The sequence below is a fragment of the Oryzias latipes genome, chromosome 21, assembly GCF_053564925.1.
Source record: "Oryzias latipes strain Hd-rR chromosome 21, Olatipes_Hd-rR_3.1".
NCBI classification, from domain to species: Eukaryota; Metazoa; Chordata; class Actinopteri; order Beloniformes; family Adrianichthyidae; genus Oryzias; species Oryzias latipes.
This window is the reverse complement of record NC_136257.1, coordinates 29,308,007-29,333,942: the sequence shown is the minus strand read 5'-3', so window position 1 is coordinate 29,333,942 and position 25,936 is coordinate 29,308,007. Positions and strand designations below refer to the sequence as shown.

At 39.3% G+C, this 25,936-nt stretch overlaps 1 protein-coding gene across 2 annotated transcripts; it reads left to right on the top strand.

The window, feature by feature from the left end:
• The first annotated feature begins 354 nt into the window (after positions 1-354).
• On the top strand, positions 355-22,747 carry traf3ip1 (TNF receptor-associated factor 3 interacting protein 1). Of its 2 annotated transcripts, XM_011489955.4 has the most exons (16): positions 355-617; positions 2,501-2,569; positions 4,835-4,996; positions 5,482-5,640; positions 5,746-6,111; positions 6,196-6,273; positions 8,255-8,278; positions 8,582-8,651; positions 8,948-8,968; positions 10,613-10,700; positions 10,870-10,950; positions 11,360-11,495; positions 11,576-11,612; positions 11,704-11,780; positions 21,120-21,337; positions 22,172-22,747. In XM_011489955.4, exons 1-16 carry the CDS (start codon positions 495-497, stop codon positions 22,329-22,331), a joined length of 1,869 nt encoding a protein of 622 aa, XP_011488257.1. In that variant the 5' UTR covers positions 355-494; the 3' UTR covers positions 22,332-22,747. The 2 variants fall into 2 exon arrangements, with proteins under 2 accessions (XP_011488257.1, XP_078795591.1); XM_078939465.1 differs by lacking the exons at positions 21,120-21,337; positions 22,172-22,747 and adding an exon at positions 15,612-15,647.
• Positions 22,748-25,936: the final 3,189 nt, after the last annotated feature.

The window sequence follows — 25,936 nt, the reverse complement described above, 5'->3', positions numbered from 1 at the left end:
AATATTTCTTCACTCAAATCGTTGAATTTAGTTGATTATTTTCTGTGTTTGTAATGACTCTATACTGATAATTAAGTGTGCTGGACCCCAAATTCAAAGTGATCATAGTTGATCAATAACATAACATGCTGGTTGTGCTGTCAAGATTCCTGTTTTTTTGTCCAAAGTCGGTCACCAAACGAACAAAATCAATAAAAATATCAATGAAAAGTATTATATTCATTCCAAAACTATTTGTGTTGTTAAATTTTGATTTGTGTCCCCTTCGGCAACCCCCCCCCCCCCAATTCCCTCCAACAGTTGCCATGGTAACAATGCGCTTGACAAGTCCACAGTTGAGCGCAGGCGCACTGTTTAACCGTGAAGCATTGTGGGATTGCTGAATATTGACATGGCAACCAAACTGTAGATCCGTTTAGCATCCACACCGGGCTTTTTGCTGCTTCACCCCCTTAGTGATCACCCACTCGGTTGTATGCGTGTTTACCGCCGCCATGAATGCGGCGGTGGTGAAAAAGACTCAGGAAACGTTGGGGAAAGTGATAAAGAAACCACCGCTCATGGAAAAGCTGCTGAGCAAGCCGCCGTTCCGGTACCTGCACGACATCTTCATGGAGGTGAGGCGGAATTCCTGTTTTACAGTATCTTCACGACGGTGTGACTATTTCACAGCCCCTCTTTTAGTCCATTTTGTCGGAAAAAAGCGGAGCGAAAATGCCCTATATACGCTAAGAAATGCGGGGGTACGGCTAGCATCATGGCTAGTGGTATTGCACCTAAAGAAAAGCTCTTTAAGTAAGTTAGGCAGCATTAGGTAACACAGCTGATACGGCTGCCATCACTGGCAGCAAAAAGTAACATATCTGAGGACAGGAACGTTGTATTATTTCAGCAGAACTTCTGCTGTGGTTTAGTCTAAAGTGTTAGCTTCGTTAGCTACCTAGCTAGCTGATCAGCGTCGTTTAGTTGCTAGGCAGCACCTGGGCTCAGACTTCAACAAACCCATTTAACTTGGTCCCTTGTTGAACTATTCAACAGTATTTTTTTCGGATCGTTAAATGACTATGAATGAAGTTTAGTTACTTGTAGAAAAAATTGATGCCGATAACCATCTGCATCTGTGTTATAGTAGAAACAAATACTTTTTAAAACGTCTGAAACTGTGGTTTTAAACATGGATAAATGCTCCCTGGTGTTCTGTCATGGGGAAAAAACCCACTCCTATAAAAGTCACAATTCAATAAATTCTTTTCTATGTTTGCAGTGGTGTTTATACACAAAATATTCAGTATTTGTTTGATTTATTTTTTGCTTTCTTTTCTGAGAGTCTTCTGCATATTTAGTTATTATTATTTATTGATTTTTTACTTATACCAACCATTTTGACTTCTTGTTTTCATGTTGTTTTGATGCTGCCAATGCTTTTGTGCCTTAGAAATATTTTCTTGATTACCGATGAACCTGGCTTTTGTTGGTTTGGAGGTATTTATCTGAAACCATCACTAAATAAAAGAAGGAAAGAGTAACTATATCCAAAAATTTTGAGAAATGACTTATTAATAAAATAGTTATTTTGATCATTTGAAAGTATTTTTGATGCATTTTAACTTTAAAACCCCACTGTTTTGGGTTTTTTAACATGTTCTTGTGGTATTTTTCTAAGAATGGAGGACATACATGAAGAAATTGAAGCTTAGAATTACATTTCTGAGTATTTCTTTATTGAAATTGTTGTGAATCAGGAGCAGGCAGAAATTTTTTTGTGAAAGGGCTTATGGCGTAGAATCTACAGCAGCGGGCCACAAGCTCCCTACTCCGCTCCGTTCTGATGCATCCACTTGTAAACAACTGGTTCCGTGTGCGTCATCGTTTTCTTTGTCTGAGATTGGATCTGGCTCTCTCTGTATGGCTGGATAGCTCCAATATTGCTCACCATTTTTGTTCCACTGGTAATGTCTGGTTGGGGTTGTGAGAAATTTCTAATCGCCTGCAGAAACTCTGTCCTAGGAAACGACACAGGTTTTTTGATTTTGGCTAAAAACGGCATCATCATAAGTAAAGGCCACTGGGAACGCTTTGAAAATGGATCAAAGTCGACCAGAAGGGGACTTAAAATAGACAGAATAAATTAACATGTATAGAGAAGTCTCAGAGGTGTAAAGCAGCATCTGTTTTCTCAACAGAGGTTGGATCTTTTTTTCTATGCCTCACTTGTTACGTTGTCTTGTATTTCACTGCTGTTTCATACATATTTGAACAATGGAGGCACGTCCAGACAGTAATCAGAGTAAAGGAGTCGTTTAGACTCTTTACTCTGATTACATTCTCATCTCTAGGCACAGGACTTAAGCAGAGAGTTCACTAAATCTGCACTTTAGGCTGTCAAGAGTTGTTTAAAATGAGGAAAGATGTTGTTTTTTAATTATTGTTGATATGGCTAGGATTTAATCGATGTTTGCTGCTTTGAACATGAAATAAAACTCATTTTCATCTCTTGTAGGTCATCAGAACCACTGGTTTTCTGAAAGGCTTATATGAAGAAAATGAAATGAAGTCGGATAATGTCAATGTAAGTCCTCTATTCCTTTAGTATCCTGGCAACTCAAGACAAATGTGTCACAGATTTATTCTTTTATGTTCATTTGAATGCATTTGTCTACATCATCAAATATCACACACCTGCAAAGAAAACCAAGAAAACAGCAAATGTGGAAGCTGCTCTTGCTGAGAAAACTTTAAAACTTAAAGTTTTGAAGAACTGAAAGAAAAATATCAACAACTACTTACTCCACATACCTCCAAAAATGTTTTCTAAAGTGAAATATGGACGATTATAAAATGATCAAAAATGCTCTTTTCTAGCCAATCCTTTTTTTCTCTAAACAAAATGTTTTAAAAAATAGTTTTCTAAGAAAACTATCTTTAAAGTAAATCACTTGTATGGGTTCAGACTAATCCATGTTCTACAAGCAGAACATGAATAGAAAGATTTTTTAGTAATTTTAGAGGAAGCTGTCATTTATATGCTGCTATTGAAAAAAATGGAATTATGGAACAGCACATGGACGTCATATAAACTATTTTGATTTTATTAGAAATAAGCTAATCTGTATATTCCTGCATGTAAATAGTTTTTTATGTGCAAACAGGATGTTTGGGATTCATCAGATCAACAGACTGCTGCAGACTGTTTGTCTGTTAGAACTGCTGGCTAAAGCAGGAAATAAAGAACAAAAATAAGGTATAGAAGGTTTAAAAAAACCTGTTTAAATGTAAGGAGAGCCGGTTAGATTTGACAAAATAAAGAGCGGAAAGTCCCCCTAAAAGAAAATAAACTTCTATATCTATATATAAAATGAAGGGAATATCTGTAGGAAAACATGGATGATAAATAGAACATCTTACTCAAGTAAAAAAATATAAAAACGAATATATTTAACATTACATATAAACATACATTATTAAAATAAATATATATATGTATTAAAGTAAATGTTGTACATTTTTGCATATAGTAAATAATTCCAATAAGGATAATTTTAAACTTAACTATTCTACATAACTTTAGCATAAACAAATTGTAACATTGTGTAGCACATTTTTTGGTTTGTTCATGTTCTGCTGACTTATTTAATAACTAATCTGTTCTAATTATTATTATTTTGCACAAATGCTTTTTGTTCTGAAAAGTAACAGAAGACCAGGTCGACCTTGTGTAGCTGAAATATGTCTGCGCCATCTGCGCAGTCTGCGCCGTCTGCGCATGGCGTAAGAGAACACCCAGGCTGAAAGAGAAGCTCTTTGGTGACAGGCTCTGGCTCTGAGAAGGTTTTCTGAGGTGTTAAAACTCTAGTCGGCTGTTGGCACATGAGCCTGTAGTAGTGCTTATCCTTAGTAAGTGGGACTCACTTCAGTTTTGCCTGAATTCTGCCAAATTCCACCAACAGAAAGCTGCACTCAAGCAAGTTTCAGATCAAGCATCGTTGAAATCATTTATCTGACCATCTAGAAATGTATTTTTCACTTATTTGTTTTATCATTTTTTTATTTTTAAATTGATGAGAACTGATTATTGTTACCAAACATTTGTAATTTTTCAGGGTTGCTGTTTCTCTGTGAACAGAGAGCTCTCATCCAAACCTGCATTTTACAACTTTTCAAATAGTGGATTTATGTTAGAGTGAGGCTGGAGGAAAAGTGGAAAAAATGGATCCCCGTTCATGTGATTTGTGAAGTAATGTATCCTCCTGGGACATCATTTGGTGCCTCACATCAAAGAGACAAAAATTGGACCCACTTGTGTTTTTTTTCCCCATTTTCTTTTTCATTTAATTTCAACCATTAAGAGTCTTTTGTGCAGGACCATTACTTAGATCCTATCTTGAATATGTAGCATTAAATTACAGATTGTACCCAAAAAAAAGCAAAGTAGAGACGCTCTTACAGTTAGGTGACATGAAAGTACTTTTTAGTTTAGCATTTTCTAGAAAACCTAAAAGGATGGAGTGAATAATCTTTAACTAATTGTGCTTTTTTGCAGATTTGTCCTATTAGTTTTTGGAAGCATGAATTTCTGCCGTCTCACAAAACAAAAAGGTTTTCCGTAAACGTTTTTAAAATATGCCTTTTGATTTCCGTCTTACAAAGAGGAGCAATTTTTAAATTGCTGGTTCCTCTTATGTATAATTGTTATTTAATGGTCACAACATTCACTGGTAAACTAGAAAGTGGTGCTTACAAAAATAAAAAATAAAAAAGGGAGAACCCTTGAATTCCTTCTTTTTCCAGATATGTTTTTGTACTCACCTTTCTGGTGATCCTTTTCTTTTTTCAGGGCAAAGAAGCAAGAATGTCTTTCCTCCAGAAAGCCATAGACGTTGTGGCGTTGGTAAGTGGCGAGCCGTTAACGGCAAAGCCTGCACGAATAGTTGCTGGGCACGAACCGGAGAAAACCAACGAGCTGCTGCAGGCCATCGGCAGATGCTGCCTCAACAAGGTCAGTGTCACTGAAAGATCACACACAGAAAAAAAAACACGAGAAAAGACATTTTTTATGATTGCTTAATGTTAACTCAGTTACTCCGGAGACCAAACTGTTGTGTGAAAACTCAAAAACCTAAATCTATTTTTCACATTCATTAGATTAACAACACTCTGTAGGAAATGGTTGTTTAGCTTCAGGAAAAACCTGGAAAGCTTTAATTGTACCCTGGAGATGGGAGGAAACGGATGAACTGATGCTCTGGGACTTCTTCCTCTAAACAATATGGAAACAGTTATTGGCAACATAAAAACGTCTCACAACTTACAGATACGTATGTGACAAACGTGATTATCGATCTGGAGGTTTCTCCCTTGTGGAGAAATATTGTAAAGTGAGTGAAAAATAGTAGCGAGTCAGATCAGTTCGACAAAAGCTAAGCATCTCAGGTTTGATTTGTCACAGGAGTGGAATTCTATTTTCGTTTTATCTTTTTGCAGTTATCCAGTGATGAAGCAGTGAAGCAAGTGCTCTCAAGAGGAAAGGTGGACCCAAAAACCAAGATTGGCACATCCCAGGACAAATCCCAGGACAAATCCCGAGAGAAATCCCAGGACAAGAGGCACAGGGAGGAGCGCAGCCATGGTCTAGATAGAGATGTGAGTTCTCAGTACAGATGCCCTCTTTTTTTGTTTTTGTTTAATCAGTTGTTTGTTTTTCTGTGTATTTTTTGTCTATGTTCTTTTTCACTTCAACCATTTCAGGGGAAGAAAAGATTAACCGAGCGCAGCAGCAGTCGAGAAGAGAAAGACACAGTGAAGCCCAAAGATCAGCAGCTCAAGGGCGAGCAGAAGGAGCGCCGGCGTGACCGTGACCACTCTGACAGGCGCCATCGCAGCGACCAAAAGCCCGCAGCAGAAAGAGAAAAGAGTCGAGACCAGGAGCAAGAACGCCACAATGGACGCGCTCGGGACAAGGAGAAGGAGCAGGACAGAACAAGAGATCGGCAAAGAGACAAAGACAGAGATTCTCACAGAGACCGGGACAAAGGAAAGCACAAGGAAAAAGACAGAGAGCGACAAAACGGCAAAGGGGAGCAGAACAAACGTGCAGAAAGTGGGGATAAAAGGGTACAAAACTTCACTTCCCTTAATGTCTGATTATATATTAGTAGCAAAGAATGGTAGATATTATACAGATGCTTTTGTGTTCAGACCAGAGAGCCAGAAGAACCGGAGCAGAAACCCAGTTCTGATGAGATCAACAGTCAAACAGCCAAAACGGGGACACCGGTAAGTTTATCATTTAGTATAATTAGGAAGCTAATCTGCACAATTTTAGGATTTATTAAATATAAATGAATTTTTCTATTGTTGTAACTCGTGTTTTTGCAAGGAACCAAATCCTGATGAAGAGGTAATGAAACCCTAGAAAACAGTTCTGCCTCTAAAAGTCCCACTCCAATCATCTATGGGTCTAATTTCAAAGCTTTCCTAGTGAATTTAGCTTTGTATTTTATAACTGATTTTAGGTTTTCTACCTAAAAGCACGTTGAGATACCTGCGTTGTAATATTATATAAATAACATCTTATTGAATAGAGCTGAATTAATTATGATTACAGGCTTAATCAAAATGCTGGTGTCACTTTCTAGGGTCTGCAGAGCAGCAGCTCATTAGAAATTCACCCCCGAGTTGTGGGCGGGATTATTGGCGTAAACCGCATAAGCCCGCCACCCTTCTATTTACATGCTCTCCCACTACCTTACAGCTTCACCCACTCCTAACAAAAAAATGACCGGTGAAGCAAAAATGGCGAAGAATATTGGCGCTTTCCAGTTCTTAAAGTTTTGAGCCAAATGCCAGTTCAGACGAGGGAAACCAAATCGTTTATGGATCTGTTTGTCCATCTTTGTGGAGCGGGGGGGGGCTTATGGCGACCTGGTGTAGCTTTTCCTGCTACAGGCTTCTTCCAACGGCACTTTTTCATCTGCTCCTGATTCACAACCATTTGAATAAAGAATGTCAAGCTTAATTTCCTTTATAGATGAGAAAAATGCTACAAGAACATGTTAAAAACAGCAAAATCACAATTTAATTGGAGTGGGTCTTTAAATACAGTTTCAATGCAGTAACTGTTGCAGCAGCTTGAGCTTGCCTGTTAGATACTTTGTGTTTTCAGCATGCTAGCCACACTTTTCTTTATTTTTTGTTCCCGGCATGTTTCTGTGTTCAATGAATCTGTCATTCTTCTAAAGCTGATTTGGTGGAAATACAAGCAAAAGCCACCTGACAATAGAAATCACAATAGAAATCTAAAGTCATCTATTAACAACATAAAATCCTATTGAGTGTGTTAACATGGTCTTACTCCACCTCCTAAATGTGAGTTAAAAAAGGACATCAGCGCCAAGGTGAGGTTCTACACAGAATTACAGTCTGTGGACATACTATGATGAACAGTCTGCCACTTTCCATAAGGGCCCTTCCTGCTCTACAAAGCTTTAAATTCACCTTACAGTGTGAATGAAAGCATTCTGAAAACCACTGACTGCCCACGTCAGAGTAAGGAAAGCTTCTACCTGGTATTTATTTTGCTTTATTGTCCCGATCCACGCTCTGCTGTGTTTTCTGTGACCTGCTTAGAGATTGCAGATGCAGATTAGCATTGTTGCTGTAATATGGCGTGTTTACAGCGGTTGTTTTCTTTATAGGTTTCTTTTATATAAAGAAGAAAAAAGTCCAAATGTGGTGAAAATAAACTTGTAAAAATATTAGACAATAAAGTCAACACTTTTTGTGAACAAAATCACAAATTTATGATCTAAAAAGTCATAATTTTACAAGAAAAAGTCTTTTTTTTTTTTTTATAAAGTTGTACATTTACGAAAAAGTATAAAGCGATTCAATAAGATTGTTGAGCAGTATGATGTTGATCAGATTTTCTCTGAACATGAATGGCACAGGTAAATTCCAGTTGTCTTTGTTAAAACATTTTAAAAGCTAAATGCAACAATTTCATTTTCCTAAAAGCAAGACTTTTTCATTGTAAAATTTTGTGCACAAATTTACAATTTTATTCATGTAAATTGAAGATTTTTTTTTCATATTTGCACAACTTTTTTTCTTTTAAAATGAAGACTTCATCTTATTGTTTGACAACTTTATTTTCATGTATTTATTTAGTTTTCTTCATTTATTGTGGCTCTGTCATATATATATTTGCACTGTGACTTTGTGCGCCTCATTATTGTTTCTTCTCTTGTCTCTGCAGCCTCCAGAAGTAGTCGGAAGCCAGGTGGGAATATATTTTAATATAATTTAAATAAAAAGAATAATTTAAAATAAAAACAATCAAAATCAAAAGCATTTTTGTAAAACCTTTAGGTAATAAAGGAAGTTGTCATTTTTTATTTTCTGCTTTCTTTCTGTTTCTGTACAAATGGCTAAATTGAAGTTAAACTTTGTTTTTTATTCAAGTGCAAAAACCCACAACATTATTATTATTATATGAATTTCCAGAGGTTTTACTAAAGAGGACATCAGCGCCATTCTTTGTATTTCATCTTTTTCTTTTCCATGTTTTTTCTTTCTTCTGCAGCCCGACAGCCCCGCGAGAATTCCTCGACCGTCGTCTGCCAAAGGACAAAGGCGAAGACCTAAAGCCGGAGGTCAGGTTTCCCCCACGTCACCTGTTTGAGTTTTAGGGACAGATGCTGATGAAAAATAATGCTCTTGACCGCTTGATCTGAAGCTCAAGCGCCTGTCTTTATTTACCAGTATCATTTTGCATTGTCATTGTTACTGTAAATTAATGAATTTTGTTGGAGTTTCTTTAGAAACACAGCATTCATGAAACTTGTTATACAATGAAAATATTTTTCAAACCCATTTTCCATCAATATTACAACCACACAGAGTCTGTGTGTCCCACCGAGTGAAAACCATCTTTTTTTGTTCTCAACAGATGAATCTGACAGCGATGGAGGTACGTGTTCTGTCTGTGCAGATCCTTGCAGGAAAATTCTAAGGTTTCCTTTAGCATTTCAAATGAACTTTGGGCTTGACGTTTGGCAAACATTACAGTATATCTTCTTTGGCTCCTTTAGAATGTACTTTAAGGCCTAATGTGGTCTGGATGCAGTCATGCGGATCAGTGATCCGTCCTGATGATGCTGAAGATCGGTTCTCCAACTAGAGACCATTTTTTGATTAAATGCTTGATGGTTCCTTGTAGTTCAGCCCTAATATTATTTATAGTAGTGATTAGAATCACTGAGAAACAAAATGTTGTTATTTAGATTAAGCAAAGGTGAAGACAAATACAGAAACATATTAAAGGAAATTTTACCACAATCCCTTTGGGTCTGTTTAGTTTTAGGTTTAGCTTTTTTTACTATAGAAGTACCTTCTCATTCAAATGAATGAAAGTATGTCCAAACCTTTGGTCTGTACTGTATGCGCCATTTACCATTTACATTTTCTAACGGTTAATAAACTAAAGACCAAAATTCTGCATTCCATCGTTTGTGAAAAATCGTGTTCTTTATGTTCCTGGACATTATGGGTGGATGGAGGAGGGTGTGGTCAAATAGATGATCTATTTTTCTGCACTTTAGCTCCTAGTAGTATTGCCATTAGCTGCATCATGAATTCAAATATTTCAAGAGCAGCGTGTTTAAAGATAATAGAAGGGAAAATGTAACTGATGTCGTTCTCCCAACCGATATATTTACGTTAGATCTGTGAACATATCACATGTGAACTAGCAGCAGAAGAAAACTGCTCCAGATGCAGAATATAGTAAGTCTGGCATAACTGAATATGTGTGCCATAGGTGGACATGAAATATATCCAGAAGACAACACTTCCTGGTTGGATTAGTCTGGTTGTTTGGATGTGTCAAACAGGAGGGACAATCAGAATTTAGCATAGGCATCTTGAACTTTCAAAGTTTTTTTTTTTTTTTTAAGTAATCACAAGACAGAATAAAAAATGTTCCTCAATAATATGCTAATATTAAAATTTTGAAGGTCATTAGTTTTTAAATGTAGATATAAATTATGCAGCCACAGGATTAGCAACAACCGTGGGACCAAAATTATTTGTTTAGTCTCTGACTTTTTAAGTTATTCCAGAGACGGGATAAAAAAAAAAACAATTCACAGTGGAAGATTTTTAAATATATGTAGAAAGTGCAGACAGTAAGTGGTAATAATGGTTGGGAAGAGGTCAAACGTAGATGGGTCTCTACCAGGTTTGCATGCACTCTAGATTTTGGTCCATTCTTCTCAAGAGCTGTGATGTTTTGGGGCTGTTGCCACAGCAACACAGACTTTCAACTCCTTGCTGAGGTCCAGAGACCGACTAAACCACTGCAGAACCTTGGAATGCGCTTTACGTATCCACTCCTTTGTTGAAAAGCTGTATCTAGATTTTACTCCTTTAATGTAAGTTCAATCTCTGCAGGTTTACAAAGAAGAGATTTGGGTATATCTGAAGTTTCTATCATTTATAGAGAGTCTAGGACTTTGCAGTACATTAAGTGATCCTAAAGTCCCTTTTGCTAACACAGGATCTGTGGAGATCTAGCATTATAATCTGACTAACGCTCCACATGTTCTACTGACAGATGAAGATCCACGTTTTGCCCAAAGTTCACATCCTCAGGAAAATGGGAACACTGTGGGATCCTCCATGTCATCTGACATCAACAACAGGTCTGTTCACTTCATACATTACACTTTGACCTGCCATCACTCAAGGGACACATGTAAACATCTCACAACCCAAACTTTGATTTGTTTGAAAGAAACTCCCAGAGTACATATTTGCTTATTTTCTGTTTTATTTTTCCCTTTGTAATTATGTATTTTTATGGTAAATCAGTAGGCTGATGGCCCGACCGGGCAGTGCACGGTTTCGTGTCAGGAGACAAGAGAGTCATGCTGACGCCCCCCCATCAGAGAGGTAAACCTGACGTCACTCGTGGCATCCAGTACTCACGGTTTTCACGTTTATTCTTAAATGGCGTATACTTATATAGCGCATTTCAAGGCCCAAAGCGCTTTACAGTCACATTCACTCAGACACACACATTCACACACACACATTCACACACTGGTGGCGGCTCTGCTGCCGAACACTGGCGCCAACCTCCCACCAGAGTCAAGGTGGGGTTCAGTGTCTCTCATGGGCGTGCAAGGCGGGAATCGAACCTGCAATTTCATTATGGGTCGACCGCCCCACCGCTGCACCACGGCCGCCCGATTCTTAGTGTTTGTCCTACTGAAAAGTAATCAACCAAATAAATTAGAAGCAGGTTCAGAAAACACTGTCTAAAATGCGCTTGTAAATAAGCGAAGCTCCTGTTTTGAAGGCTGTCAAGTGCCAAGCCCAGAGCACCTGTCATCATGGACGGGAAGAAGATGTCAGACGATGAGGAGGAGGATGACGAGCAATTCCTCGTGGAGGAGGCACCCCCTCCACCCCTCAGCGTTCCTGAGAGCGATCGAGTAGGTGCCTCACATGTCAGTTTGAACATAGGGAGACTGTTTGGATTCTTATTTCTTTATTTTTTATTTCCCGTTCACAGGAACCCGCTCGAGAACTGGACAGTGAGGAGGAGCACGGTACACCGTCAGACGTTTCTGCTTCTCCTTTCAAAGCACAGCGTGCCACGTTTACCTCAGAAATTGAATGTTTCTGTTTCTGTCTCCCCAGGGGGCCTGGTGAAAAAAATCCTTGAGGTCAAGAAGAACCACGAACTGCCCCATTCCTCCCTCAGATCTAAAGAACAGGTTTGTGGACGGTGTAGTCTTTCTGTCTCCACTAGAGGGCAGTACGGGTTCTAGTTCTTTAAGTTTTGTCATTTGTTTGAGCTTTTCTCTCTGTGAACTTTGCTTCCAATGAACCAGTAGCGGTTTTAGGCACGGGCCATACGGGCGATCGCCCGGGGCGGAAAAATGACGGAGGGGCGGCGCCAGCGGCTCAGCTCTTGTAAAATACTTTATGCATCACTATTGGTTTACTTATATCACAGAGTTTGTAACAGCCTGAAACCTGGCGGCGCCCCCGCCCCGCAGCTGCGCTCCCTGCTGTCTTTGAGAAGTAGACGCAAATGTGTGTGAGAAGGAGAAGGGAGGGGGCGCGGGGTGAAGAAGGAGAAGGGAGGGGGCGCGGGGTGAAGGGTGCAGGCTGAGGTGAGCACGGAGCACAAAACGCATGCGCAAACCTGGCTGGATCTTCTTCCAGGGGGGCAACGGTCGCGGGCCGCGGCTCAGTGCTTCATGAAAAAATAAAAATAAAAATTGCGCCGCCATGTAGCGAATTGGCGCCCCTGGGTGCAGCTGCACGCGCTCCTGCTGGAAATGTTTGACGAACGGGAGGGGGGGGGGCTGCGGGTATAAAAAAAGTATAAAAAAATCATGCTTTTTTGGTTATTTCAAATAAAAAATGGGGAAACAAAAAAAAAATTCTTCACTTAGATGACAGTTGGTTTAGTCGACAGACTTGATACCTATGTCAGGACATTTAGGCTAAATGCAAAAACATCTGAAATATGGAGAAAAAAGGTCAAAGCTGGTGCCCAATTTAGAAAGAAAAGAGAAGAAGAGGAGAAAAGAGACAAAGAAAAGGGTATTATCGCATAGCTAGATGCACGTTTTCTAAATTCGAATGCTACCTGCCCTACAACAACAACAACGTTGCAGAGGAAAAATCTCTTGTTTGGTCTATCATGACCAAAACTGAAGTAGGCCCAAATATTGCAAATAACGTCATTTTTAAGATATTTATTCTTAAATGTTTGCTCTGCCTTAACTTGTAACATTAGTTATGATTCGTGTGTCTGTCTGCTCTGCTGTAACACAAAGTTTTTGTTGTGTTTTATTGTTGTATATTAGTTCATAATGTTAAATAAGCTGTGATGGTAGCATGCTGCTGCTGCTGCTGCTGCTGCTGCTGCTGTTAGCTTTTCAAAACTCCAGTTGATCAAGTCATACCTGAGATCACCAATGTCTCAGGAGCAACTCACTAACCTGCTGTTGTTAGTATCAATCATTCAGGGGGGGGAGCAGATTTCATTTGATGACGTTATTGACAAGCTTGCATCAGGAAGGCCACAAAGGTTAGGTTTTAGTTAGTGTTTTCTGTTCTTAGTGCTGCAGTTACATTTATTCTAGTGTATTATTAGTGTGATTTGTAGTTTATAATATTTATTTCAGATTGTTTGTGTTTATTAAATATTTCCTAACTGTATTTTCAGTTACAATAAATGGACAAAGTGACTCTATGGGGGGGGGGCGCTAGAGGAGGGCCTCGCCCGGGGAGTAATTCAGGGTAGAACCGCCACTGCAATGAACCCTTTCCAACCAAGTGCAACATTGGCATTTACTTAAAAAAAAAATGAAAAAAAAGGTAAACAAACAGAGTAAAGAGGTGTAATTGCAGTTCCCTGAAACCTCAGAAATGTTCTCCTCCAGTGAAGCTGAATTGCTTATAACCAGACAGGTTAGCATGGCCCCTAACAAACCACACACAATTGATACACACATCTAGATGTCTGGAGCAAAAGGAGCTTGTTTCCTTGGGTTGCTCAACTTTGAGGTATGCCTATTTATTTTCTTCATTTATATTCTCGTTAGAGACTTTCCTGTTTTGTGAAAAAGTATTTGACATCTTGGGAACAAAGTTTCTTTGTATTCATCCTTTTTTCTCTGTGAGGACTATACAGGAAAGGACATTTTTTCCCCTCTGTTACAAATATTTTTTCAGGACTACAGTTCCTGCTGGTTTCGCGAAAATTTCCAGGAGGAAATATATAGAATTGTAACTTGGACCCATTATAAGAGAAGAACCACACAGGAAATCATTCACAAGTTAGGAAATATGGAACGTAATATGTTTTTCCCTTGGTTTTGGTGAAAGAATCTGCCAATGGAACTAGTAGAATTTGTCTTGGTTAGAGTTTTTAAAATAAAAATATAGAATAGAACATATAGAAATGTATATAGAAATGTATATTCAAACCTAATTTTGTTTATATATGTTCTCCATCATGAAAAAAATGCCAATCATCTCATAGTGATAGTGAAATTGCACATGTAAGGATCATTTTGGCTCAAACATTACATACTAGGGTTATTAGTCAAATGAAACTTTCCAGTTTTCTTAAATGAAGCAGGACTGTTTTTTGAAACAAACTCACCATCCACAAACGAAGCGTAAAAATGTAAAGGAAAAACAAATCTTGTTTAATTGGACCTTTTGCTTGAAATGCGATGTTTTCAAGATCAAATATCTTAAGATAATCAAGATTTATTATCCTTAAACAAGTTACTTCTTTGTGAAAAGTTACTATTAAGTTAGTTTTTTCCATTGATTGTATTTAAGAACTGGATGGAGTGAATGACTTACAATGAAATGAAGCCAATTCAGTCACCCTTTTGGAGGCAGACATGAGCCAGCAGTGATTGGCTTGAGTTGGTTCGAGTCAACACTTCTTTGGCAACCACTCTCTCCAATTAGAAGTGAGCTTGTTGAAAGTCCACACCTGCCACTTGAAAGGGGGCTACATGAAATCTGTCGTTTGACCAGCAGGCACCACATACTTTTATTGAGACCTCCGTCAGTTTATAACTTGAATAACTTGCACTACAGAAAAAGAATATCACGAGAAAAATCAATCGAACTTTATTAATCCTAACAAGGGGAAAAGTAGAAATTTCAAGGAACAGTTTAAAAAAGGAAGGAGAGCAAGAATGGTTATTCTGACCAATGAATTACTGAGGAACAGCTGATTATTTCTCTATAGAATTTAATGGGAATTTTGCTTCTTGGAGCCAGCAGGTACTTCCTGTTAGGAATGCGAGGGGTGGGGGGTGGGTCACTCAGACCAGTTCTTCTGTACGGTCAATGGTTTTGTCTTGTATCAAGTGTATCATGGGGTGTTTGGGGGCTGTAATGTTCATTTACCCATCAACCCTGTTGGGGGAAATCGTTCCCAACTTGGATCCAACTAGCAGTAGGTCTTTCAGGAGAGTTTCTTCTGCTCTTTTATCTTAGTTTGATGTTATTCCCAAAAAAGCGCCCAAAAGTTCTAACAGTTTGTCTTCTGTCGACTTGGTTATCAGCCACACAGACGGTCCTGTTTCATTTGTGTCTGGGGTAAGAAAATGTTCAAGGCTCACAGTTTGGTCTGCAGGCTTTGGTGTGAGGTGGTGTATGCTGTCTGCTTTGGGTGGTCCCTTTCACTGGGGCATGCTTTCCCTGCATCCCATCCTAACTGACCACCCTGACTTTGATGGATAGATTGTTTTGGAATGTCACTCATGCAAAAAGGCCCTGATCTATCGCTTCCTCACTGTAGCCCCATGCATCACCCCTCATAACTCACGCCTGAAGCCGTGGTTTATAACCAACAATAAACTCAAAGGCCTTGTCAGGAGTTGAAGCATTTAGCAAAAGACATTCATGTGTGTATGTGCGTGCACATGTGCTGTCTGACCATTTCAATTGCCACATGAAAACAGAGCTGCACCGACGGAGCATAGAAACTAGCAGTTCTTTGAGTAACGTGAGCTCAGACGAGATTATCCTCAATTTCTTAATTCAGCCTCCTCAACTTTCAGGGCCTCAAACCTCTGGTTTAGAGGACCGCAGTATCCTGTATGGTGTGCAGGCGAAGCTTAGTGCAGGTATGTCCGCTTTGCAGGAGCTGTGAACTACACTACAGCCTTCCCCCCACGCTCATTATTTCCCCAGCTCTGTCAGCTGTAAAACCCTCCAGAATGACCTCCTTCCTGACATAAAAGGTCAGCGGAACCAAGAGATGTTTTCTTCTTGGATTGTAATCACGGTGAAACCTGAACAGAAAGAACCATAAATGTTTATCTTCCCTTTTCTGTTTGATGTGTCCGTTTCTAATGGCGTTCTTATGCTCCTGCGTTCATCAAAGCCCAGTGGACGTCCAAGCCATTTCTGCATATCATGTTCACGACAAGAATTGGTGTTTGAAACATGTTAATAAAGCAAAAAGGAGGTTGTACTCTTCTAATTTCTGTTTGTATGATATTCGTTTAGAAGGGATATTCGTATGGTTGTATGGTTCCGTTGGGTCTGTTTATCACAGCTCAGTTGTGTGTTTCAGCGTGTGTGCGAGGGAACAAGACCAAGGCAAATTTATGGGGATGACCTGCAGCGTGACCCCTCAGCAGTCTTGTATATTATTACAAGATACTTCTCTTTTTATTTAGACAGAATCTGCTCCGTGCAACAGCTGCGTTTTCCTTAGAATTTTTGTGTACTTCTCTCCCCCAATTTCTGTACCCCCATCAAATTAGCCTAGATGAAGGTCTTTAATGTATAAATAAACCCTGTGGCACACAAATGGACGGCTGTTGAGTGAGCGTCACAGAGGAGAAGGGCCAGAAAACTCTCTGCAGAATCGTCAAGAAAATAAATACCTGTCTCTGCAGACCTCTTGTCGTCATAAACATCCAGCGTTTTTTGTGGAAACAAGAAGTTGACCCCGCGGCGTTGCATTAGTGGGATTACTTTGGTGGAGCGCAGACAGGCTTGTTGGAGGAGCACCGTCAGATTAAAAGTTTATTTTTTATTCAAGTGGTTACATCAAACATTTTAACTCGCTTCAAAGTGGTTTCCCTTGTTTTTTTTTACATCACTTCAGTCAATGAACTCTTGAGAATTATTATTTGTTTCAAATTATACTCCAGAGGGTAATTTCCACCGTCACCTATGGAGCTCTATGGGCATGGGCAGCAGCAACATCCTTTAACCTCAGAACGCCTCTCCTCAGTTCACCGATTCTCTGCTTTTTTTCCCCTTATTTTATCTCTTTATATTTTTTTGAGGTTCTACATCTCAAATATGTTTCTTTGCATGTTTTCAATCGAACACCATTAACCTGAACGATTGTTAGAAGCTCATCAGTTCAGCTTACACCCTCTCTAATAGCCCGTTATTAAATTTTTTTTGAATTCAATGGTTTTGTTTTATTTGGTCTATTTCAAGCAATAAAAACAAAGGGAAAAAAACAGAAATATTAAACATTATATCCATTCATTTATTTTTTGCAAAATAAAGAAAATATTCTCTCTTCTTAAGAAAGAGACATATTGCACTTGGCAGGACGCCAGGCATCTACTTACAGTACACACATGCCACAAGGGAAAAGCGGATTTATATCATCCCACTATTATGTTTTACTTAACGGTTTTTTATGTTAATTAGTTGTCTTAATCCAGTTCTTAACACATATTAATAGTTAATTATACTTTATCAGTCCAAGTGCAGATTATTTATCAAGTAACAAAGCTAAAAGGCGTATTTATTAAGATAAGAAGATATCATTACATAACTTCAAAAGTCATTTTTAGACATTACATATGTGACTGATTCATTCTAAGTCTTTCCTTTACACTGTTTCCAGCTGAATATCCTTGCTAATGTATCATTTATGTTCTAATCTTTTCTGCTTTTCATTTGTATTTATATTCAAGTTTTGTAACTGAAAGAAGAAAATAATCTCAGCCTACACTGTAAATTGTGTTCTGTAAAAGAGAGCATTACCGAAATATTCTTTTTATTATGAGTCTGAACTTTTATTTTATTTTGAAAAATGACCGTTCCATATATACTTTCTCTCTGAATTGATGCTTTTTTCAACCTATCGGAAAGATCAGCATATATATATATATATTGCCGTATCTTGACTGCAGCGGTGGTGCGGCGCCACGCGGACTATTTATTATGTGGTAGTCCGCTTTTTGTGAGAAAAGCTATCCAAATCGGGTAAAAAAAAAAGGAATTAAGAAATAAGAACTGGTTAATATGTATTGCTTTTGTAAGTGACCATGGTATAAGCGGGTAAATGGCCTTCGAAGTGTGCGTTATTACTTTTTAACGCACTTGTCGGATGGTTCCAGCTTCCACTGCGTGCGTTAATTTCTGATGATGCACACGTTGTCTCCCATTAACACTTACTAAATACCCTGCAATCACTTCATGAGCTACTGTCTCTCCTGTTGTTTTTCTCGTTAATATAACCTAAAGCTTTCCATGCAATTAGAAGGTTGTCTGCTTGTAAACCATTTTTCTTGTCAGAGCGTACTTTAAAGAATGTTTTCTCTTCCTCCGAAAATCCCCCAAAGCGCTCCATAAATCACATTTAGCACGTATTTCCTAATTAAGCCAATTAGTCATTAGATGACCGGCTGGGTTTTATATTAAACTAAACTAAAACTGTTAAACAGTCTGTGCCATGACCTTCTCATTTTGTTATCGCTTCACAGAAGGTTTTTTTTTTTTTAGGTTTTAGATGAAAAAGTTCTTCCAGGGGGCCGGTCTGTTCCAAATGTCATGAATTATAAGAGGTGAAGATATGAAATGTTTTAGTTTCCCCTGTTTTTGGTCGTTGCAGCCAGATGTTTGGTCGTCCCCTTTTGCCTCGACCCTTCATCACTGTCGAAATAAAAGAAAAACCCAGGAGTGCGCAAGTCTGGAAGTCCCCAGCAGAGACCTCCATAACACTCTGATTTATATCTTTCAAGACAGAGTGGGCAAAGAACAACGGGTTGTGTTTTCACACCGTGTTTCTTTTTTCCTCTTTTCCAACAGAGATGGATGGGGTGGGGGCATTGTTGCAAAGCAACGGCAAATACAATAAAGCCAGGGTTGCCTGTCTGGGCTATGCAGACCAAAACCACAGCTAAGCCAACCGATTGAGCCGTAGAGTGTTTTTCTAGCTGCAGGGTTCGCAGCACCAAGTGGAAAGCCACCCACCTTGCTGAGGGACCACTGGGCCAAGGCATTTCAGGCCTCACACCCTTGAGTCACCACAAAACGCAGAACCGAGGCGGTCCGAAATGTGCGCATGGATGGAAAGACACAGAGGCAAACAATAATGTTTGATGTCATTCCTACCGTGTGGTCTGGTCTAGTCAGCTGAGGTCCAGTTTGGTTCATTTGAGGTTTGATAAGGCGGAGATGCCTGGCGTCCTGAGCCGCTGCTGTGAGGGGTTGACGAGGCAGTCGCCGTTTCATTTTCACGTTGTGTCATTAAGGATTTTTGCATCCTCATGAAAACAGGTGGCCTCGTTTGGACCAGAAGTTGCACTTGAAAGGAGGCAGAAGGATCGTAGTTGTTACCCAATACTGTAGTAAAAGACCCAAAAACCCCACCGCTACAGAAGGTTACTAAAATAAACACCACCTGAAGAGTGAAACTGTTGGGGGTCGTTCACTGTACGCACGGCCTGATTGACTGCTGGGTGTTTGTAGGTGTGTGCGCACTGCTTGGGACATTCCCGTTAAACACACACAAACACACTGCAGAGTCCAGCTGAGCAAACACTCTCTGCCAGCAGTTTTTTCTCCGATACCCTTCCTTCCTTCAAGAACCCGGGTGTTTTTGTCATGGAGGGAACCCCCCCTTTCAGCGGCAAACCAATCAGCCAGTCATCCACATCAGCCAGCACCATCCAGCATCATGTTTGATCTTTGTAGATCCAGCCAGCATGGTGGAACTCCTGAATGTCTTCAGCCTTGAAATCTTAAACCACTAAATGCATTTACGCTCTGGTTCTGGGCATTTGGGTAATCGCCAGTGAGGATGGAATTTCTTAAGAACATTAATGTTGTTGCCTGTTGGATTTGTTTTGAGCAGAACTGTGTTATATGATACAGATGACCAGATAAAAGGCAGAGTTGTCTTTGGTTATTTTTTAAATATCATTACCAAAAAGCTAATAAAAACAAAAAAAGAGAAGTTTTGAAACCTCCTGAAATGCTTACAGATCAACGGCACACTTGAGGTTCAGATTTTTCTCTCTAGGACTAATTTAAAGCAGAGTTTTAGAAATCTGGTAAAGTGAAGTTAATGTGAAGTAAAACAGTTTATGCTAGTTTATTTTGTTAAAAGATTGTGTAAATTATGATTATGCAACTTTTTTTTCTCCAAAATCTAAAAACCTGTCATTTTCTAGGACATATTTTTTGCAGGGCAGCAGGAGTTCATTAGGAATCACCTCTGAGTTGTGGGCACAACCAATAGCATGGAGCAACCCCGCCTCTCACCTCCTTCCAGTGCTGAGAGCTCTCTGTTTACATGCGTCTCCCACTGTCTTATAGTCCCTCACACCCCCAACTGTACATTACCGTGCAACAAAAATGGCGAGCAATATCGTTGCTATTGGAGTTGTCAAGCTGTCCAGGGCTGTACTCCGGTTTCTCCCGATATTACTGTTCAATTCAAATAAAAAAGCACTTTTCGGACAAAGGTAGTTCAAAGTGCTTCAAATAGAACATTTACAAATGTAAAAACCATCAAGAAACAAAATGCAGCGAGTTTAAAATTGATGTAATGTGTCCCCCCCTCCCCCTGGTCCTCGTCAGCACGCGTGCGGCTGAAATCTGCAACAGTTGAAGGTTTGATACCCTTCATCTGGGCATTACAATCATTTATTCTGCTGGAAATAAAAGAAGGCATTAGAACCTCTGTGCTGGAAGGAGAACAAAATGGGCGGACTCTGGCAATGTTTTTAAGAGAAGAGAATCCTGTTTTTTCATTTTGAATTTGTGGGATAAAACTCATTTCAGTCAAAAATAACACCTGGGTTTCTCACACCAAGAAGATGTTTTTATATTTCTATTTGTTTAGATAAAACAATCTTTCTCTCTTCTTCAGAACCGATCACTAAAACCTAAAGACGTTCTCTGCCATCCATGACTTCATCTCTAAAGTTTACACAGCAATGTGAAGTTGTGTGTCATCAGTGTAGCTTTGATAAAAAACGCTGTGCCTCCTGATGACATCCCTAAGTAGCAGCATATGTAAACTAAAAAGTAGCTGACCTAAGATTGATCCTTGGGGAACCCCACAAATGATTTAATGGACTTTTGAGGAGCATGCACCCATGTTGGCTATAAGAGCCATCAGAGTCCACAACCCTTATTTAGTAAAAAAATTATATATATATAAATATAGATGTGTATATATATATTTTTTTTTTTAAATCAAATTTATTTCAGTCGTGAACTAATATTTGAATTTGGTGAATTTTTGAACGTGTGTCAAACCTTGCACTTCCACAAACGTCTCTCTCAATATTCTCTTTCAGAGTTTGGTGTCTGACGCAGCACTTCAGAAAAAACGGGAGATGGCAACAAAAGAGGTGGAGAAGCTTCGCTCATTCATTCAGAGCTTGTGCCACAATTACCAGTTCTTGGCTAAACTCATGGAGTACACGCTGGAGGACATGGACGCCATGCGGGCCGAGGTGCAGCGCTGGCGGAAGGAGAACAAAGAATGCGCAGAGGCTTTGCTTCAGGAACAGAGGTTAGGATGCTGCAAACAAAGCACGCCGTTTAATGTTTGGGGTTGACGTTTAAAATATTTTATTAAACAGACCGACCAAGTAGACTGTAGCCAAATTCATGAAACCAATTAACCTGAAAACATGTTTTTGATCTCTGAATTATTGCAGACTTAATGAGAAATAAATCTCATTTTAGGTTTCCTTAAAGCAGAGGTTTTTTGTTAACTACGCCCACTTTCCTAATAAAACAAAGGTCCTAATATGGTCATTGTATGTCGTAATGTTTCATTCAGCCTGAGGCATCTGACTCATGCCCTAAAATTTGCTTTTGCGAGCTCTCCACGCTTAACGCCATTCACCATCTGCAAACTTTTTTCCGAGAAGCTTCCTAATGATGCTGGAGAGGTTAGGACTGAATAGATTGAAATCCTTAGGAGGTGAAAAGTGAAGATGGTAGCCTCTTCCTGAGGTCAAAGGTCAACAAACCTCAGTAAGCCGGCAGTGTGTTTGGGAATTTTTGTGAAGGTCGCTCGAAGAAAAGTTTTCTTTTCCCATTTTGTGGGAAAATGTGAAAATTGCCAAATTTCTCACGCAAATCTCCCACAAGCCATAGGTCCTGTGGCCACCCCATAATAATAATTTAAAAAAGAAAATAGTAGGTGCGAGTTTTGGTGAGTTTTTGAATATATTTTCTCTCAAACACACAGTGTGATAGAAAAATAGTGACATTAAAATGGTGTGTGCAGTCCAGGACTGCTGCAGGACAGATTATTATTTTCTATGCACAGAAAATAAAGAAGGAACGACGTGTTGTGTGTGTTTGTGATAACATGTAATTCCTTTTTTTGATGCAGGGAAACTGAACGAGTTCTGGAACCTCTGAAAGCTGAACTGGTGGAGCTGGAGCAGCAAATCAAGGACCAGCAGGATCAAAATTATTCCATGAAGGCAAACGTTCTGAAAAACGAAGAGCTCATCCAGAAGATGCTGGCTGGAGCCTTTTACAAGAAATGAGGGAAAACATAAAGAAACCCAGAACCTTCGCTGCGATTCTCAGCCCCTAAGCCTCCTGGGGTTCATGTTGGACAGAAGGAAACGTCAGAACTGGAGGAGGAGCATAGAAGAAGAAGAGCTGAGCTGTTCTTGAGAGAGTTTCCATCATTCCTCAGTGATGAGATGATGATGGAAGAGGATGCTGATAATCCTGACAGATGATCCATGCTGTCAGTGTCTGCACACGGACATGTTGGGTCCCTGCTCTGTGATGGTGCCTTCGTCGAACGAGCCGCTGCAGCTCGCAGACGTGAACAGGGACCGTTGTTTAACTGCACAGCAGCCACTGCTTCCATGTGTGAGGTTTGTCTCATTAGTTTATAACCAATAAATGTAAAAAAAAAAGAGAGATCAATAAATGCATATTTTTATAGTTACTTGTACGAACACTTCTCTTTTTTCCTTTGAATCTCAACATTTAGCTTGAACATACTCAGTTTACTGGCAGCAGGTCAGATTTCAAACGGTTCCTTTCAGTTTTCCAGGTGAGTGTTTATTATTGTAGATCTTCTAAAAGGCAAAGAAAAAGGAAATAAAGGATTTTCATTTGCAGAAATGATTTCCTTAACGCTTGAAAGTCTGTCTCGTGTGATTCTGCCGCTCTGAAAGCACTGCTGCACTTTGAGGAGTGTGTTTGGGGGAGTTGCTGTTTGATGCTATTTACAGAACCAACTTAAAAAAACAAAACTCTCTCTATCTGTTTCAAATATCTAAAAAGACGCCTTGATGTGCCCAAGAGACTTTAACACTTTTAGAGGAAACTTTTTTTTATGGAGTCAAGTCAGGATCGGCTTAAAGTGAATAAAAACAGAAAAATGGACTTAAAAACAGATTTAAACTCAAAAGTACAGATTGAAAGTCGAAAAAAAAATTGAAAATTGGAAAGAAAGAAATGTAAATTTGACAAAAACACTATAAACCAATTTTACAAACGGTAAACAATCTGGTTTTCATTGACTGACCCTGATTTGACCCCCACCTTTTGGCCAGATTAAGCAAGTATATAAAACAAAAAGTCCACTTATTGTTAAATAGTTTTCTTTTAGCAGTAATTCATTTTACCTGTGTAGGTAAAATTACACTTCAGACTGAAAACGGCTAAATGTTCTTCCTTCCGCCTCCTGGAGGATGCAGAAAAAGCTGTGAAATTCTGAACGTGTCCCTGAATGTAATCCGGTATTTTTACTGCAACCCTGACCTTTTTTTTTCAGATGTGATGACTTGACATACTTCACCAGATTTCTATGTAAACACGTTCATTTTTGGCCGGCAAGCGTCAAGTCCTTACCGCAGCCTGGTGTTGACGAGAGAAAAATATTTGGACATGCTCATTCATTCAAGTAAAGCCGTGCAAACACCATTTGGGTTTCAAAATCAGATTTGTTGTTCCTGTTATTTGTGAAGTTTGTGGATGTTTGTTTCAACAAATCTAAAAGCTGGAACGGAAAATTCAGACTTAAAAATGCTCTAATATTTTTGATTTCATGTTCGTATACAGGAATTTTCTATTATATTAAAGGAATTTTCTACAATTTTCAGGGGTAAAAAATGAGCTTTTATCATCCACAGACCGTTGAAATTCAAATAACTCAAAACATAACCAAAGTATAAATTAAGGTCCTTTTTCTCCCAAAAACTTTATCTTCCTAAATGTTTTGTTTGTCATACTATGCTATACTAATATTTTTCAGATGTTTGGTCTGAATTTACTTTGCACATCTTCCCTAAAAAAGAAACACAGTCGAGTCTTCTGAAGCCTCCTTCTTGCTGTTTTTGCCAACAGAGAAACAAGTTCTGTAAACTGAAACAAATGTTATACTTGTTGTCTTTTTTTTTGTCATTCACTGAAACACCTTTATTCTGTGGAAAACATAAAAAGCCATAAAATAGACTGGAAGATTGCTTTTTAAATTGAGAAATACAAAATGATTTTTAAAGATGTATTTGTGAACAAAAGACTTTAGGGGAAAAACTTCCTTATTTCCTGAACCAACAAGCAATCGCCCAACAAACTATAACACATAGTTTCTCTATAAGTGTACAATATGTATATTTGAAGAATGTATTATACTGGAAATAATTCTATAATTTTGTAGTGGAGTGAAATAAATGGTCTGTTGGAATAAACGTTTGTCTCTTGAGTTTTGCTTCTAACAGACAAGAGTTACAGATTTACTGGACAGTCTTATTGCTTCAGAGAGAAGAATTGACTTCAAGCCTTAGTCACATGCACCCTTAGGGGGGGTTGACCCGTACGGGTGGGGTGCGGCAGGTTTTTGGGTAACCCGGGCCAATGGAGGGTCGTAGACAGAAGCGCTCACACCGTTACAGGGACACCATCCAAATGTCACTACTAAATTGAACTTCCTGATTGGTCAAAGTTCAACCTGATTTAACTTTCAGTGTGCATTTATGGACTTGCATGTCGTACGCAGAGCTCCAAAACGCGAGAGTTTTAAAGCCAGAAGCCCAAAATGAGCAGATACACATGCTTACACAGACTTTTCATTGGAGGTGGTCATTTGCCAAAGACAGTGTGAACATAGCTCAATGCTGCGTTTGTTGTGCATTCCAGTCGTGCACCGACTGCAGTCATTAATTTCTCCTTCATCAATTTTCAAATTATTTGCACTTCAAAGAATAAAAACGGCAAATTCAATTAGTCAAAGTTCATCCTGGTTTACCTTGCAACATGCAAGTAATGGCCATACATTTTGCATGTAGAGCTTAAAAACAATCATAGAAACTTTCTTGTGAATGCGGGAGTTTTGAACATGGAAGTCCAAAATGCGCATATACATACTTTTATTGGAGGTGCTCAATGGATGCACATGCCGAGGACGGTATAAACCTAGCTTCAGGCTAACGGAAATGGCATGCATTCATGATCTGTGGGTGATGCTGTTACATGCTGCTCTCACACCACACTCATTAGTAAGGTGCTACGCATACTGGCTCCCTACTGACCAAATGCAAATTCTGCATGCACAGGCAATGCATAAGTAACTGTAGGATGTCCACATAAACTACACTCTGTTTAATTTCCTCATTTCTAATAGGTTGTGTGCAAGGAGCGCGCACTTATCACAGGAATGGCACCAAAGGGCTTCTTGAGCAGTGCGCAGGATTTGGGAAAAATAACCGAAATATCCATGCAATGTCCCTGTCTTCTCACCTACTTAGCCCTTGCTTGCCCCTGTGTCTTATATAAGTCCTGTCGCGCACAGCATGCTCGTGGAAAAAAAACTGCATGAACTTTTTCTCTCTATGGGCTCACCGAGCGGTCTACGACCTTGATCTTTTGTGCGGGCCCCTTGTACAGGTTTTTAGTAAAGCATGTCCCACCACACCAGATTCCAGAAGAGGATTATTTACTCAAGGTGAGCTGTTAAACTGGCTCCCATATTTGAATTCTTCAGTTTTGCTTTCCTGTTTCCATCACTTTTGATGCACAGAGCAGGAGGTCTGCATGCAACCTGTCCACTTATGGACACGCGTGGCTCTGGTGACCTGTGTGTTTATTTTTAGAGCAGCAGCAGGATATCAGTGTCTGTCATCATGCTGCA

Coding starts and splice junctions, on each gene's coding strand:
- traf3ip1 (XM_011489955.4), top strand. CDS start 495: ATGAATGCGGCGGTGGTGAAAAAGACTCAGGAAACGTTGGGGAAAGTG. Junction 5,641..5,745: donor GCCATGGTCTAGATAGAGAT/GTGAGTTCTCAG, acceptor CAACCATTTCAG/GGGAAGAAAAGATTAACCGA. Junction 8,969..10,612: donor TGAATCTGACAGCGATGGAG/GTACGTGTTCTG, acceptor TTCTACTGACAG/ATGAAGATCCACGTTTTGCC.